This window comes from Drosophila miranda, chromosome 2 (genome assembly GCF_003369915.1).
Source record: "Drosophila miranda strain MSH22 chromosome 2, D.miranda_PacBio2.1, whole genome shotgun sequence".
In the NCBI taxonomy this organism is placed as follows: domain Eukaryota; kingdom Metazoa; phylum Arthropoda; class Insecta; order Diptera; family Drosophilidae; genus Drosophila; species Drosophila miranda.
The window spans coordinates 25,833,114-25,849,757 of record NC_046675.1 but is presented as its reverse complement, the minus strand read 5'-3'; the positions used below and the strand labels follow the sequence as shown (position 1 = coordinate 25,849,757).

Here is a 16,644-nt window from a genome sequence, read left to right as displayed (position 1 = left end):
CCCTGAAGGGTAAATATGGTGGCAACACCAAGGGAAGGGAGGGATGGAAGGATGGTTGGGTGGACGGTGGCATGTAAACGATAATGTAATAGGGCATCCCGAACGAATTTCGGGCGAATTCCTATATTCTCCCTTTTGGCAGGCACTCGTCAGGGTCCATGCTTCGGGAGGAATATGGGTGTGAAGACATTCGGCGAGATTAGACAATTTGGTATGGTTCGTTAGGAGGTTTGCGCTTGCTTGGCTTTGGCTCTGGCCAAAACGGGAAAAAAATCAAAACATAATTTCCAACGCTTCCAAGGAGGAGGGTAGGATAGGGCAGGGGAGGCCAGGCGCAACAACAGAAGCAGTAGAGTCTTTGTACCGTTACCGGTTCTCAAAGACGGATCGGAACGGTGGTAAACTAGTTTCGCCGCTGGATGCTTAACCTTCGGTGCCTGCCGCAGCCTCAGCCTCTACTACCTCAGGCCCCTGCTCAAAGACCAGACAATAACATTCATTAGAAAGGAGAGAAACAGAGAGAGAGACAGAAATACAGAGAGAAACACAGACGGAGATTGAGAATATGCGTAAGGCGTCGCAAGGATCACAAAAGATCTCTAAGTAGGTACAGCTGCGTCTTAAACTTTAAGCTTGATCAGGCAGGGGTGTGTGCTGCCAGAAGGAGTATTCAATTGGCAGCTGTTATCCTGCGGCGCATCCTTTGTAATTAACAAAACAGTGAGAACAGGACAGAGAGAGAAAGAGCCTCGGGCACGGGCTAAACCCATTAAAAGTCTTCACGAACTTCGGCCTGCTGTTTTGTACAGTTGCCCTCAGGAACAGACAGTCACAGTCGGACGCCAGTCGTTGTCTCAACCTGTCTCTGTTGGGCATCACCTGCCATCGCCATCGTCATCGCCAACTGTCTGTAGGTCTGTTAATGTGTTTAATGATGCCTCTGCTATGCTAAATTGAGGACCGGCCCCCGACTCCGATTCCGTCTTGATGTCTGTCCGCACACATGTCTCGTGCTGCATCGATTGTCCTGATGCGATATGCGGGTCGCGTCTTGCACCTCCGATCTGATCTCTCTAGCCACGCGCCCCAACTTTCCTTCTGACTCTCCACGATCCATCCAGGGCCCTGCGCACCTGCTCAGTCGACTGATACAAAATGTGGGCCGCCCTAATGGAGTTGTCCCCGGGCCCAAGGTTCGCAACTTTTACCACAGCCACGGCAAGCTCTGGGCGATCATTAGTTGAGTCTGAACTCAACCTACTGGACAACATTTTTTCGAACTTAACATAATATTTTATTTTAGTTTTTGGCTGGCTTTTTTCGGCACTTTTGTGGACATTTTAGTCATTTGAGAAGGATACAAAAGATAAAGTCATTGGGTAATCCGTTTGGAAAGACTCTAAGTGGAATTGGAACTTAATTGAAAGAAGATCTTTAATCGAAACAACATAGGGAAATTTCTTCATACGATCAACTACAAATATAAGTTTGTCTGTAAAGTTTGTTTGTTTATCATTATCTCATTTTAATCTGTTTTTGTTTTCTTTATATACTATATATAGTATATGCTGAGATAAGTAATATACGGAGATTCCTTTTTTGATATTTTTAAATATATTATATGTAAGTAGGTTCCAGATTACAGATTAGGTGTTAATCAGAATAAAATAATTAACGCTAGAACAACACTAGCGGTCGCAGTTTCTCTCTTTCTCTCTATGTTTTTCCCATCTGCATGACAAGTGCGAGCAAAATCGGGAGATACATCATGCGGCAGTTATCGCGATGGAATGACTATGATACCAATTCCGGCGTTTATGTATAATTACGTATATTAGTTTTGTAATGGAACCTCGTTAAGTTTATATGTATATTCTTATCAGCATCAATAGCCGAGTCAATATAGCCAGTCCATGCCATGGCTATAAGAGCTAGAGCAACCAAATTTTGTATCTTGACTCCTGTGATATTACACTGTTAAAAGTAAATTTCAAAACTTTACCCCGCCCCCTTCCGGCCTCACAAAAGAGAGAATATGTGGCATCCACAATTTTGAAGATACAGAAAAATCGAAAATGCAGAATCATAAAAAACTACCATAGCTACTAGATTACCGAAGATGGAGCAGATCGGATCATTATTACAGCCACAAGGATAGTCATAGAATAGTCTACTCATTCTCATTAACATACTGACAGAGTTTGAGTAAAAATGTAGAAACGCGGCCCTTGCCGCGGCTCACAACGTTCCCACTCGTTATGCTAATAGATTTGCGTATAAGTTTAGATTTGATGATACTATCTCCCCCTCTAAAATCCAATTTATATATCCATATCTATATCCTTATGTTTATTGACTCGCATATTATAACTACCAATACTCAAATCCTTTTTATGCCAAGAGGAATTTGTAGTATACGCTTCGATACTATGATATAATGTGATATCTCCATCCTAACAAAACTGAAACTCCTGTTTTTCCACAGCCTTCCACCCATTCCAGAACCTTTTGGAATGTTTCCCATTTCCATTGGTCTACGTGCGGCCCTGAGAGGGTATTATACGCTTCGGCGCATGCGCATTCGGAGAGGAGCAAAAAAAGAAACCCCTATATATGCAGCTAAAACGAAAGATCGAGTCGCTCTTTGTCGCTTTGACGCTTTGCAGCTGTAGTTGTAGCTGCAGCCGCTGCCGCTGCCGCTGCCTGTTCTCTGCTTGTGTTTGCCTGTGTCGCTGTCGCTTTCGGCAGGAGTTGTTTTTGTGTGTTTTGTGGCTGTGCGGCTTACGAGCCAAGTCGCCGTCGCGGACGAATCAATTGCGCGCAAACCATCGACGGCAACGGTTCTTGTCGTTCTGTAGTGACCAAGCTCTGAAGTTCTGTTACTTTCTGTGTTCCTGGAGAAGATCTCTTCTCTGGGCACAAGTCGAAAATCGTTGTTTTAAAATTTTTGTACAAATGTTTTAAAAGTTTAAGCCAAAGCAAAGCGATTCGTGTGGTAAGGCACTGTTAAACTGTTAAATGTTGTGTTTGTGCCGCGTCTTTCTATATTTGATAACTGTAGAACAAACCCGTTAGAACAAAGTGCCCTTTCGCCCTCCTTCAAAAAAGGGAAAAATCTGTAATCTGTGTAAAAGTGCCAAGAGACAAGACAAGTAAAAGGAGCAAAGCAAAAGAGAGAGATCTAAGAATGTGCCAAAAACAACAATTTGAGTGCTTTGCGCTCTGGGTGCGCCGGCGCGGCGGTGATGATCTTGAACTCGGCTCAACTCCCCAGTGCGCAGGCGCAGGCAGCCTAACGGTGCATCGGCAAGTGCAGTTGCTTTTTCAAGGAGTGAGAGGGGACGAGAGAGAAAGAGAAAGAGAGAGAGAAGAATGGCAAAGGCAGCGCCATTGCATTTCTTTTGATTGCTTGTGTATCATCTTTGGGGATCTCTCTCCTCCGCCTCCACCGCCTTCGCTTTGGCGCAAAAAAAGTTTTTCGTCGCCGCCGAAATGGCTTTTCGCTCATTTTTTGGCGCTGGAACTCTGAAGATCGCGCGCTGATGGCTGATGCGCTTTGCTGTTGCCGAGTGCACTCCCAAAAGGTAATCCTATGCTTGAGTTATAAAAGTGCCGTTAGCTTTTTTATGTTTAACCGTTTGGCGTTTTGGGTGCAGCCTAATGAAGAGAAGATTCTCCTCTCTCCGATGAGAAGTCTCCAAAAGACAGACACACACGCATACACTAAAATAATTACAGCTAATGTCCAAAGTGCATCTGGAGAGAATTTATATTGGAATGAAGAATGGTGTATTTTGATGAGGTTTTGCAGTGGAACACTCTCACTCTTTTTGGCGATTTCCCACCTTCGTTGGAAGTGACGTAATGAATCAATATTACAGACAATTTGCAGAAAAAGAAAAGAAACGTGAAAGACCATTACGACGCAAAAGATGACATTGTTGCTGCAAACATTTCTGTGTGCTGTCCGCCAACGAAGCAGGGGGGACCGCTGTCGGCCTTTGATTTATTTACATGTGCTTTTCGGAGGAGAGCACAAAGAGAAACATTTCTTTGTCTCGCTCAAACAAACACTCTGACTCATGCTCTCCCGCTCCTGCTTGGTCTCCAAGTCTCCCCCTCTCTCTCGCACGGTAGCTTCAAGAAGTAACGGGAAAACAGCAAAAGCAGCGTCATCCTTCCCCTCCATCTCCACCTCCATCATCACGTGTTGCCCAGCTCTCTTTCCATTTATTTTTCGCTGCCATGCCGCCATGTCAGCGCCTTCATTATAATAATTTTTATTGCTTTTGCATAAATCAAAAATCATTAAACATAAAAAAAAAATGAAATCGTTAAAAGACGAAGAACCAAAAAGAGTATGAGAAAAAAGTTCTCAAAACGCACCTTTTTGGATGTCTGCACTAATTTCACATAATTCTGTTGTTGCTCTCTGATCCTTTTCTTTCTGCTCTTTTTTTCTCTCGCATTTCCGTTACTGTTGCTTTTGCCGAAGAGAGGGTGTGGGAGGGAGAGTGGCAGAGGGAGAGGAGAGCGCAGCCATGTCTGCGGTTTGCATACAAATTCATTAGTGACGGCTGCCTGCCAATTCCCGCTCCCGCTCTCCATCCTCTTGCAGTCACCAGCGTTGCCTCCCACACAGAAATTTCTGGGAATTTTACTGCACCTTTCCAGGAGGGGAGGGGGGCTGGAAAGCTTTGCAAGGAAGAGGAACTCACACGGCGCTGACTGACCCTCTCTCTCTGCAACTGTTTCATTGGAAATATGCTCCAGCTTTTGGCGACTTTCCTTTTGTTGCATTTGCTATAATCGTACATAGGTAGCGGGACGGTACTGTTACAATTGTGGACAACTTTTATGACAGATAACAGCTCTACCTAACTGTTGAGTTCTACATTTGGAAAAGCTCTTCATAAAACTATAAGATGAGGAAGATGGCGAAGAGGAATGAGAATATACATATACATACATAAAATCACAGCAGATGTGTGTGAAAGTGAAATAAACGGATTTTTGAAAATATGTATATCAAATGGTATTTAGTATTTAGTGCCATTTTGAAATTTGTATTCAATCTTGAACAACACTCCTCTCCCGAAGTTCTGCGATACTTTTGTGGCCGATAAAGCTTTTAATGCAATTATCTCATATCCATATCAAAAAAAACTGTCTCCATCTTTGATTTATTACAACACTCATTTCCCATAGATTCCACCATAACCTCTATACCTCCCCGCCCTTAGCAACACGTACTTCTCCCACATAAATCTCGAAACCGAAACGAAACGCAACTTTTTGTACCACTTTCGACTTCTACGAAAAAAGAAACACACACACACGCACAAAACGAGCTTCAAATTGTTTCTTTTTCTGCTCCTCATCTTTTTCGGTTGTTGTTTTTGGAATGATTACTGTAACCAAAAATGTGACCTGATACTCACTCCATCCAATATCTGCCCCTTCCCCCTGTACCCTCTCAGTCCTCTTATGACAATTTGGTCACTAATTTTAGGGGCACTCTGCTCTGAATCTCTGGATCTCTGTGGATCTTTCGGCCTGAACCAAATACAGTTGTCGGTACAATTTTATTGATCTTTTTTCTGCACAGAAATATAAAATTGTTTCATGGTCGATTGTTGTTGCTGTTGCTGTTGGTGTTTCGGTTTCTGCTGCTGTCGACGAAATCGAATTCAAAACGTGTGCGTGTATGTGTGTGAAGTGGAGCTGTAGCTTGGAGTTGGAGGAGATCCCAGCCAGAAGATCCCTGAAGAGGGACGCCAAGACTCCAGACGATAACAACAACAACAGTAAATACTTGGTTTAGGCAGAGGCCCCGAAATAGCCACTGTCCATGGGTCCCAAAGGGCAGCCCGAAAAATATTTTTATCTTGATATAAATACCCTTTCCATTTCGGTGGGGTATTGAAATGTGGGAGATATATTTGTAACGCAACGCAGATTAAAAGTCAGGCCGATCCTTGATCAAAGTTAGGTTCTAAGGAGAAGATTTTAGACAAATATTTATTTAAATTCAGTTTTATTAAAATTAAAGACCCAATACTACTAAATTAACTGAAAGGGCATGTCAAATTCGGTGTTTCGTTTATTTGTCGACTGCATATTTGTTGTTTCTCCTGTTCTAAATACGCCAAAAGTTGCTTTTGGGGCATAAATATATGTCTTTAGTGGCGGTGTGGCATGTCTGGTTGCGTTTTCGGAACTTGGTAAATGGGGCAAAAGGCAGGCGGCAGACGAATATCTTTTGGTGGAGTGGTTCGGAGTTGGGAGTCTGGGCCAGAATTCATGGAATTAGTTAACGATTAATGATTGGATATTGATTTCGGTTTGTGGCTCTCTATCTCTCTCTGACGTTGAAGATTGCTTTGAAATATCTTCCTCACTGGTATATTCGCTCTCTTCGCATATCGCGCTTCGCTTTTACTACTCATTAATTTCTTTTAACTATCCAGAGACATTAAAAAAAGTAAGGCTGGAAGAAGCGCAAATTAAGTTCCTGCTGGCGCAACATCTTCCTTTTGGTTTGTGGCACATCTTTCTCCGTTCAGGCATTTTTACATAGTTTTAGTTTTCGCGTTGATGCTTGTCTTAGTTGCGCTGCCAGCTTTCTTTTTGAGAGATTCTCTTCCTTATAGCGTTGCTAACTGCTTTACGATCTGAACGGACATAAAAGTCCAAAAAGCATGGAAGATACCGCTCTGGACAGACAGCATCTCTCGGTTCTTCGTTCAGGTAGTATATTCTTTGCTGTTTTTTTTTTTTTCTTAATTTCGTTTCCCGCTTCTGGGAAACTTAATTTGTGTGGATGCTCCTTGCCGCCATATCAAATTGGCGCTATCGAATACCTAACACGGCAGAATACCTAACGAAAATACATGCTTTCTGTCTCTATATATGCCTCTATATGCCCCATATAAAACTATGAAGCAGAAGCAAAAGAATCAGCTTAAAATCTGCTTAGCTCTGTACATTTTTTATTTGCTGCGAAATTTGAGGCTTAAATTCTTCAACAAGATTCCAGGTTCCACATTTGGAGCATAGCATCCCCCCAAACATTTGGGTACACATTTGCGTAGAAAAAACTATTTTAATTTGTGTGAGAACTCTGCTCCATTGGTTTTTGAGCAGGGTATGGGTGGGTTAGGGGTCTTAAGATGGCGCATATTTAACGATAATCATTAGCCTTCCTCAGTGGCTCCTTGGCAACAAATTCGAGCGGGGCACGGCTCTGCTCGGTTCTGTTGCCGCAGATTGTGTGCCAATGAAGTAATTGAGCTGTTGGCTGGCCTGGCCTGGCCTGGCCTGTCTGTCTGTCTGCCTGCCTGCCTGACTTCTTGGCCACTAACGAGATTACAGCACGTTTTCAAACTATTTGGGCAATTAAAAGAGGCAGCGTAATGGCATAAGGTAGTTAGCGGAATACCTGCGAGAACACTTTGTAGAAAGCATAATAAAAGATGCATTTCCGATGTAGAATTTAACTATGCAAATATAAAAAACATTAGGCTTCTAGGTTAAGTTTTTTAGTAGGAACCAAATAATATATCCCTATAAATTTCGACCATAATTTGAATGTAGTGGGAATAAATCATTCCTAAGGTTTTACGACAGTGATGTACAGAAATCGAATCACTTAACGGATTGGTTTGGAAATGATCTTATAAAAAAACTAAATTAAATTGTGTTGCAGAAACTACAATTATGCAGGGGCCTGTACGAGTACTCCCCAATCAAAAATGTTTTCCCATTGTGCATACTCTCCTATATGATGCTCCACTTAAGCACACTTCCACAGAGACCGTTCGAAATAAATTTGTGTAATTTCTGGCCATCTACACCTGCAGACTGGGGACTGACAGAGGAGGAGTACATTGTTGGGTATGACGGAGGGGCAATCAATTGGAGAACTCGAAGTACGAACTGAAACCACAATAAACGATGCGCTGATGGCCGACCATTTGGATTGATGATTGCAGCCACGGCCCATATTATGCCATAACAATATCAAAGCCAAATGAGTGGTCGTCAGACAGGTACACAAGGCAGTACAAGACTATATGGGGGTTGTCGGCCAGAATGGTTTTCTGGGCATTGCAGGAGACGGATGGAGTCGGTAGTCCAAGGCACAACATAACTTGTGTGGGGTTCTCTCTTTTGTGCGCCACCAACTCATATTAAAACACCGTTATTCATATCACAGGGGAAAGGAGAGTGGAAGGGGAGCGGGGATAAGAGATCCCGATCCCCACATATCGAATGGAGATTGAGATTGGCGTGGCCATGGCGTAACCCTTTAATTATGCCAGTCATACAATAGGAAGAGAAAGAGTGCAAGAGAGAGATCGTTCCTCTCAACGTCAACGCCTTTCGAATGGCACTCTTTTCTGTGGGGATCTGTGGGGACCTGCTGCTGCACTCCACTCATCTATGCTACTTTCTAAAAAACTGTCCAGGAATATAAATTGCAGCCACGTTTCGTTCTCGGTCCCCTCCCAAAGTGTGTGGCGGCTGTCTCTTGGCAAAAAACAAAAGTCAAAAATTCTAGCCAAATGCAATGCAACTTTAGCACTCAGCCTCTCTCGGCTTTGGCTCTGCATCTTAATTGCATTTCGATTACGTTAGCATTGGACCAAACACCAAAACGTAGAAAAAGAAAATACGAAGAAAACTGTGTTCTTCGGAAGCAGAAACATGAATACCCTTGCGAAATATATATGACCTGGGATACTTTATGCCCGATGGAGGAGATGGAAATGGAATCGATGGAAGAATCAGAATAAAGTGAGGCTTAGACCCCTTCCAATGGAATTTTCTTCAAAAGTAGACATATAATGTTTTCATATAGAAAAATCCATAAACAACGACCGATATACGGATATTTTAGCCCAATTTCTATAGCATTTACGATAAAAGTCGTATGATTTATGTTGTAGAGCTTTGATCGATTCGATACAAAGATGTGCATATGTAACAGCTTCAAAGTCCTGGAAGTCCACAAAGTGGCTCCTTATTTTCCCGCTTCTGAGATCTACTGTGTCGCACGGTTTTAGTGATAATTGGAGGACCCTCTGGCACAGGGTATAGAAATCACAAAAAGCATAAAAGCAAATCAAATCAAAAATGCTCAGGCGGCAGTATGTTAGCAACAAGTTGCCAGCAACATGCTAGAGCCTCCACCAGGCCCCCAGCAGCAGGCAGCAGCAGCAGCAGAAGAGGAGCAGGCAGCGTCGTCAGGCAGACAAGGCGACTGCAGGGAGGAGGCTGGAAAATAGACAACAGATGAGACAGCCAGGCACGGCCCAAGCTTCAGCTGTGGAACGCCTTTTATGTGCTATGCTACGGGATGATGGGTTGGCCAAAAGGAAACTGGTTTTTCGCCAAGGCAAAGGCGAAGGAAGGTTCTGAGGCTGAGGCTAGAAATTGTAACAGCCACGCGAGAGAGGTTCTCAGGCAGGCAGCAGAGACCTTTCTACAAAAGTCTGGTGCTGTGGTGCCTGGTCCCCAAATGGTCTGCTGGTCCTAGGCACTGGCCATTTAATACAGTTATTCTCTGTTCTCTATTCTCTCGATCTGTGGGCAAACAGGGCAACAAGTACATCAGGCAGGCAATACAACAATAGGAAATGCAAACTTTTTTCGGCTGGAAGTCATGGACATGAGACCATTCCCGTTCACTTATCCCTCGGCCTCCACTCCATCCATAGCATAGTCGTGGGCACTGCTCTCAGCTCTGTTCTGCTCTCTCTCTCTCTCTGTCGATGCTGCAAGCCCTGGCTCTGGCTCTACCTATGCCTTGGCAGTCATTAAAAATGATTCTACTCAAACTAGAACAGACCAGCAGCAGGCAAAGGAAAGGCCGTGCGAGGAGGAGTGTAGAGTGGACCCGGGCCATCATAAATGCTACAGGAGAAAGGCCAACAGACCGCACTGTGAATGCCCTTAATGAACATTACATACATATTTTATGGCCTGATGGCAAGGTGAAAAATGGCAGAAAGATTAATGGAAAAGTCAGAGAGAGAGAGGGAGAGAGATGGTGATCGTAGATCAAGCAGAGACAGAGAAGAAATGATTATTACCATCCACAAAGGAAAAAGATGATCATACTCTGATCTACGGAGTTAGCTGCCGTTTTTTTAATACCATCAAATGTGTAAACACTGGTTGAAAAAACCCCGCATTGGCTGTCAAAAAAGATTTTTGCTTGAAAAGGGGCAAACACTGGCTCAAAATCCACAAAAACTCTGATTTTCCAGCATTTGTATCACATAATATTTGTACTTGTGTACGCACTGGTTGGAAGACAACCGTATTTACGGAATTAATTGATTGTGAACACACTGCCTAAGAAATAACAGTATTTATAAAATTCTTTGCTTGTGTACTCTGTCAAAGTCTCGAAAAACGCACAAAATGTGATTGTTCCCACTCCAACTATTTTAAGTTCTTTGAAACCGAAATTTCAATGCCATTCTGTTCTCCACTCAAAGAACAATTTCTCAAAAATATAATGCACGAAAAGAAGTGCCAACCGATCCGAATCGGTTATCGAAAAAGTAGTTTCAGAATACACTCTACCCCTAGCTCTCCCTCTCTCTATCACTTCGTAGACTCTGCCACGACTTTATTCCTTTGGGGTTTATTATGTCGGATCTGGAGAAGGCGATATCGAAGTGTGTTACTGCCTGGCCTGCCTTGTCGGCTGTTGGCTTAAGCTAATATTATTACATGATATTGTGCACCACACCGCACAGCGCCACACAGCGCACCACTCTGGTCTCTCTGCTCCACTTCAGACTTTAGATGCGATCCGATCCGCTCCACCCCTTTTTCAAGTCTCCATTCCATTCCTGGGCAGCTTTTTCAATGAATTATTAGTTATTTGAAATTTATGTGCCGTTCTTGTTTCTTTTTTTTCTCTACACTCTTTATGGTTCTTTTCTTTTTATCGCTCGTCTATTTGCGTTTCCGCTTTCCGTTCGCTTGGGTTTCGTGTTGGGGTTCTCTGGGACGACGGCTGCTTATTCCTTTCATTTGCTCAATGAGAAGCCCCGTCCGAAAGTCTTGGAGCCACGGAGCCTCTCTATATGTCGTTGGGGGCGTATTTGCCTAACAAAAATAAATAATAAATATGAATTTATTGCAGAGTTTGATCGTTTTTCGGTGCCCAGTGTGTGTGTCATAGGGTACAGAACATTAAAACCTCCTCTAATGCCGTGGTAGCCCCCGCAGCGATCAAATAAACAAATACGATTCCCCCTTCAATATTATGATTATTTTCTGCGCGACTTCTTTCGGTAAGATAAGGCCCGACCCCACACTTGAAGAAATTGAGAGTCAAGAAAAGGCACGAGAGGAGGAAGGAACTTTGGTCTGGGATTTTCACGAATTTCAGTGTAATTCAGCGAGAGATTTTTCTGCTGCTATGGCAATTCTTCCGCTCGGGGATCATCAGCTCAGTGCCGTCAGGGTTTTGTTTCTACGAATTTGTCACGCTTTGGATTTCAGATTGTGTTGATGTTGGCCAACTGTGTTAATGGATCCAGCAGCATACACACAGATATACATATTGTACCCCAGATATGTATGTATGTATGTATGTATCTGTATGTATTGTAGTGCTTTCCCTTGTTCTGAAATGATTTGAGGCGTAAGTAAAAGGCATTTAACGCTTGATTTTGCCAAGAGTTTAATTTTACCTGCTTAGGCCGCCTGATCCTATACGATCCGATCCGATCCGAACAGCGCTTCCAACTCCTGCTGCTGCTGCTGCTCCTGGTCCTACTTCTGTCCAGAAGGATCCTTTTTGCGACTATTGTTGGGCGTTTTTTTTTGTTGCTTTGCTTTGGTCTCCGCCCGCACAAAGGACACGACACAGAGACATGTGAGAGCCATCCATTCAAGTAGGGGCGGAAATTTAATCTGAAATGCAGTTTTTGTTGTTGTTGTTGTTGTCTGCTATTGAAATATGAGATTTTTAGGGCTTTGCGACTGCTTTGTTTGTCGTCTACGTTTACCTACCTGTTGAAATGCCTTGGATTTTTTTTTGGCGGGAATTTTTGTTTAATAAAGATTTTTCATGTACTGCTGAAACTTTATATTCCTCTGCTCTTTATATGCATATCCTGTAGGACAAGACTACAGTACTACTCGAAATACCATAGAGATTGCCCGTAGGACGGGAAGGTGTCAACGTTTTACATTTTGAACAAACATTGCACTTGTCCCGGCCTATGGGCGGCTTGTCATACACATCGATCGTACAACTAGCAACAAAAATTATTCATATAAATTAATAAATGGAAAAAACTGTCTTTTTACTCAACAAAAATTTTCTTTGATTTCAGCTTTCACATATGCTAAATTCAAACGAGGAAAACGTGAAAATTGGGTGAGCTAACGTTATTTAAGTGTAGAAAATACATTTCGTTGACATTTAAAAATTCTCAAATGCGCGGGCACTCTTGAATCCAGGCTGCCACATCGTAAAAATATGACTGACATCTTTTCGAGTATTTTTCGGTATTTTTTGGTATATTTAAAAATTACAAAATAATCAACAACACAATCAATATCGATAATTGTATAATCATCGATATAAAACCATCGATATAAAACCATTGGTATTAATTTTTAATCAATAACACAATCAATATCGATAAATTTATAATCGATATAAAACCATTGGTATTAATTTTTAATCAATAACACAATCAATATCGATAAATTTATAATCATCGATATAAAACCATCGATATAAAACCATTGGTATTAATTCTTAATCAATAACACAATCAATATCGATCATTTTATAATCATCGATATAAAACCATTGGTATTAATTTTTAATCAATAACACAATCAAAATCGATAATTTTATAATCATCGGTATAAAACCATCGATATAAAACCATTGGTATTAAGTTTTAATCAATAACACAATCAATATCGATAATTTTATAATCATCGATATAAAACCAATGAAATAAATGATTAATGTGTTAACCAGTGCTAAAATCAACGAAAGCCTTAAATAATATCGAATAAACATTATTCGAAGAGATTTTTCATGAATTAAAAAACCTCTATGGTAAAAACTGTTATTTCGTTGAGGCAGTTTTTGTCAATCACGATCGAGCCAGTCAAGACACGGTGGCATCTCTGCCTAGTGATGCCTATCTACTGGGTGATTGTGTGTGTGCGTGTGCGTGTGTGTGTGATCGTGTGTGGCTTGTCTCTCTCTCCGTTCATTTTCTCCATAAAATAAAAACAAAAATAAAAATAAACTTGAATGTTAAAATATTCTACATGAAACGAGCTGTGACGATGCTATCGATAGTACTATCGATGTTTGCAGCTGTACCTCCTCTTCATTCGTTATTCATAAAATATAAAAACAAATTCACTTAAAAAATATTCTCGCTGTGACTGGTTGTGTGTGAGTGAGTGGAAGGTAGCGTAAAGAGTGGCAGATGCAGAGAGAGAGGGAGAGAGCAAGAGCGTGAGACCGGACCAGAGCGTTGGTTTTTATTTTGTTTGCTTCCTTCCTCGTCTCTGACCGCCGCCACAGCCGACGGTTGCGCAGCCATTCCTTAATTAATTTATTTACGTTCATATTGATTTTTTAAAGTAACAACAATTTGAATATATTATAGAGAGAGAAAAGAGCGCGCGCTTACACACAAACACACATAGCGTACATAAAAATTAATATATGGGAAAATCGTTCGAGGTTCGAGGTGAGTACAAATCTATAAAAATAAATTAAGAAGAAATATAATTAAAACGTAAACAGTGCGAGGAATGTTCGGCCGAAAATTATGTGTGGCTCGTTAAGTATTTATTTTAATTATAGTTTTTTTTGTTTAGTTTACTTTGTGTTTTATATTTTTCCGTAATTTGTTGATTTAAAGTTTGCCTTTTTTATACAAAAAAATTCCATTTAATGCGGCTGGCTTTGCAGTTGCAAAGCAAAGTCGCCGTCGCCGCCAGCAGCATTTCCGTTGAATTTTTCTTGTTGTTTTTTTTTTTGTGTTTGATATTTTTTACGGTATTCATTCGCTGGCTGTGTTTTTATTGCTGTTGCTGCGGCTGCGGTCTCTGCTGCTAGTGCTGCTACTGCGCTGTTTATTATACTGCCACTGCGCTGCTGCCGTTTTCGTTATCATACAAATTTGTTTTTACTTTTTTCTTTTTATTTTACTGTTTGCATTTTAATAAAAAAGCCAAAGTTTGGAAAACTAATGAAATTATAGTTAACTTTTAATATCGGGATAAAGCTTGATCTTCCCTTCTTGGAATTTGTGCTTTCCTTATTCCTATTCCTTCTCCTATTTGTTGTTTTTTTTTTTATTAACAATCATAATTTTTTTCATTTATAAAGTAGTCGGAGCAGATCCAGTTATAATTGTACTGCGGGCACTTTTAGTTCTAAAATTCAAAAAAAAAATTAGGAATTAATTGAAAATATTAAATTCTAATTTATAGAAAATTAAACCCCCATTGTCATGTATATGGATCAAATGAACATCAAAATGGAAGAACTTTCGCAGGTGCCAATGGATCACGTCTTGAAGCTTCCAGCTTTGGCGCCAAAGGGTCGTGGACGGCCTCGCGCCTCGTATGCCCAGACGGGGGAATTCGATGTTGGCCTAATCCGTGAGTTTCGCTCTCGGCCTGTCCTGTACGACCGCTCGTCCAAACGCTACAAGGACAAACCGTACGTGGCCCAACAATGGCTGCAAATCTCGCACAAGCTCGGCTACGATGGTGAGGAGGAGGACTCCAGTGATCGCTCCGAACAAAGACTAATATCGGTTTGTAATTCCCTTAGTTTCCGTTCTGAAGGAGCGTATGCTGAACTTGCGGAACCGCTACAACATTGAGAAGCGTCGCATCGAGAGTGGTGGCCTGAGCGCGCAGTACTCGCAATGGCCACAGTTCGAGAGCCTTCACTTCCTGGCCAATCACATCCGTAGCCGACGCAGCTTTAAGAACACGTCCAAGGCAGGCGATGAGACCTACGAGGCGGAGGGGGGCATGAGCGACAGTAATGGGCCGGTTATGAGCATCAAGGATGAGATTGATGAGGATGAGTTTGACCACGAGCAAACGATGCCAGTGACCACAGTGCTGACGTGAGTGCCAAAATCCGATTCGAGCCCGAGAGCTCAGTGATCACCCAGTCTGCCTTCTTTTAGCATTCCGATCACCTCATCGGATGATAGCAGCTATCCAAAAAGGAGCGACCGGCAGTTGATGAGTGGCAACAGTGCCACCAATGGCAGGAGCTACAGCTTACCGAGCCGCCAGCAGGAGCTTGTCATCAGTAAAGTCACCGCAGCCGCCAAACGTCAAGCTCCCGAAGAGAAGGAAGTCGAGCAGGTGGAGGAGGAGCCAACAGCCAAGCGGAGAGCAAATGAGTCGAGAACCTACCCCCCGACAGTGCCTACACCCCCTGAATTATCAGCATCCACGACTTCCAATGCGTATGCGAAGTTCCATGGCTTCGGCGAGTTCATGGCCCACTCCCTCTCCGAATTGCCGCTACCTACTGCCTTGCTTTTGGTACAGAAGTTCACCCGCGAGCTCGTTCAAAGCACGATCGGTAGTCAGAAGGTGATTCCCACGGAAGAGGCCGTTCATTGCAGTGAATCAGAAGTCGAAGACTAGAATTAGAATTACTTTTGTTTTTAAATACGGGTTGTAGCTAATCAGATACCCTTCGAAGAAAAGTGCATAAGTGGGTTACTACAAGAGCGAAGCACTATTTAACATAATACTTCCAAGACACACACTTGGTGGAGCCGAACTATACTTGTAATGTGCAAATATGTTACGCTATTGATAAATATATATAAAATATATAGACTTTTATAAACGACGACAGTTGGTCCTAGGAGCAAGAATTCTGTCACTGATGGTAAAGGTGGGTTGTTATCCACAGGCGAATACGTTCGATCGACGAGAATTCGACTGTGGATAACTATGTTTGTTCGATCTTCGAATCCAATGACATGGAACAATTTATATTCCGACAAACAAATTCGCCTGGATACTAACCTTATCTCTAAAGATGACTTAAGCAAAGTTGACTTCAATCAAGAGAGGCAAAAGAGCGCTTGACAACGGTTTGAAAAAAAAACATAAATGCGCGTACTATCGATAGAACCATCGATACCACATTGTCCAGCACTGAGACCCCGCGCCAATCTACAGTTATTGCAAATGAAAATCATCTATATTTTGTATTTATGTTTGGAAGTATTGGCAAAAAAGTGTTTGGACTCAGGACTCCCGCAGCTGACGGGAAGACAGTTAATGTTCCCAAAAATGAATCATCCTAAAATTTAGAAAAATAATTCAGGCAAAGTCCTGAAGCGCAGCTTGTGAACCGAAATTTTTATATTATTTCCTTGTAAATATTTTCTTTAATTTATGTTGTATAAACTCTTCCCCTTGTAGGCTTTTCCAAAGGAAGATGTGGGCCAGTTCTACTCTTTTTTCAACCTAGAGGAGAAACAATTTTGGGTAAGAAATTGACTCTAGTATTCGACTGATACGAACCTGAGCAAGCTGCTGCCCACCTAATGCACCTATGGTAAAGTTTCATAGCCAGGCATAAAT

At 42.0% G+C, this 16,644-nt stretch overlaps 1 protein-coding gene and 1 long non-coding RNA gene across 5 annotated transcripts; one reads left to right on the top strand and one right to left on the bottom strand.

Moving 5' to 3' along the window:
• Positions 1-2,807: 2,807 nt before the first annotated feature.
• LOC108156932 lies at positions 2,808-15,901 on the top strand. 4 transcript variants are annotated; one of them, XM_017288691.2, is made up of 6 exons: positions 2,808-2,995; positions 12,366-12,409; positions 13,674-13,757; positions 14,506-14,787; positions 14,852-15,155; positions 15,219-15,901. In XM_017288691.2, the coding sequence occupies exons 4-6, from the start codon at positions 14,526-14,528 to the stop codon at positions 15,688-15,690; spliced, it is 1,038 nt and encodes a 345-aa protein (XP_017144180.1). In that variant the 5' UTR covers positions 2,808-2,995; positions 12,366-12,409; positions 13,674-13,757; positions 14,506-14,525; the 3' UTR covers positions 15,691-15,901. The 4 variants fall into 4 exon arrangements, with proteins under 4 accessions (XP_017144180.1, XP_017144179.1, XP_017144182.1 ...); XM_017288690.2 differs by having other exon boundaries at positions 2,808-3,584; XM_017288693.2 differs by lacking the exon at positions 13,674-13,757.
• On the bottom strand, positions 10,662-12,306 carry LOC108156933. The gene is made up of 3 exons (XR_001775147.2): positions 12,040-12,306; positions 11,718-11,940; positions 10,662-11,651 (listed from the first exon to the last, which is right to left on the bottom strand). It is a non-coding gene; the product is annotated as an uncharacterized LOC108156933 (long non-coding RNA).
• Positions 15,902-16,644: the final 743 nt, after the last annotated feature.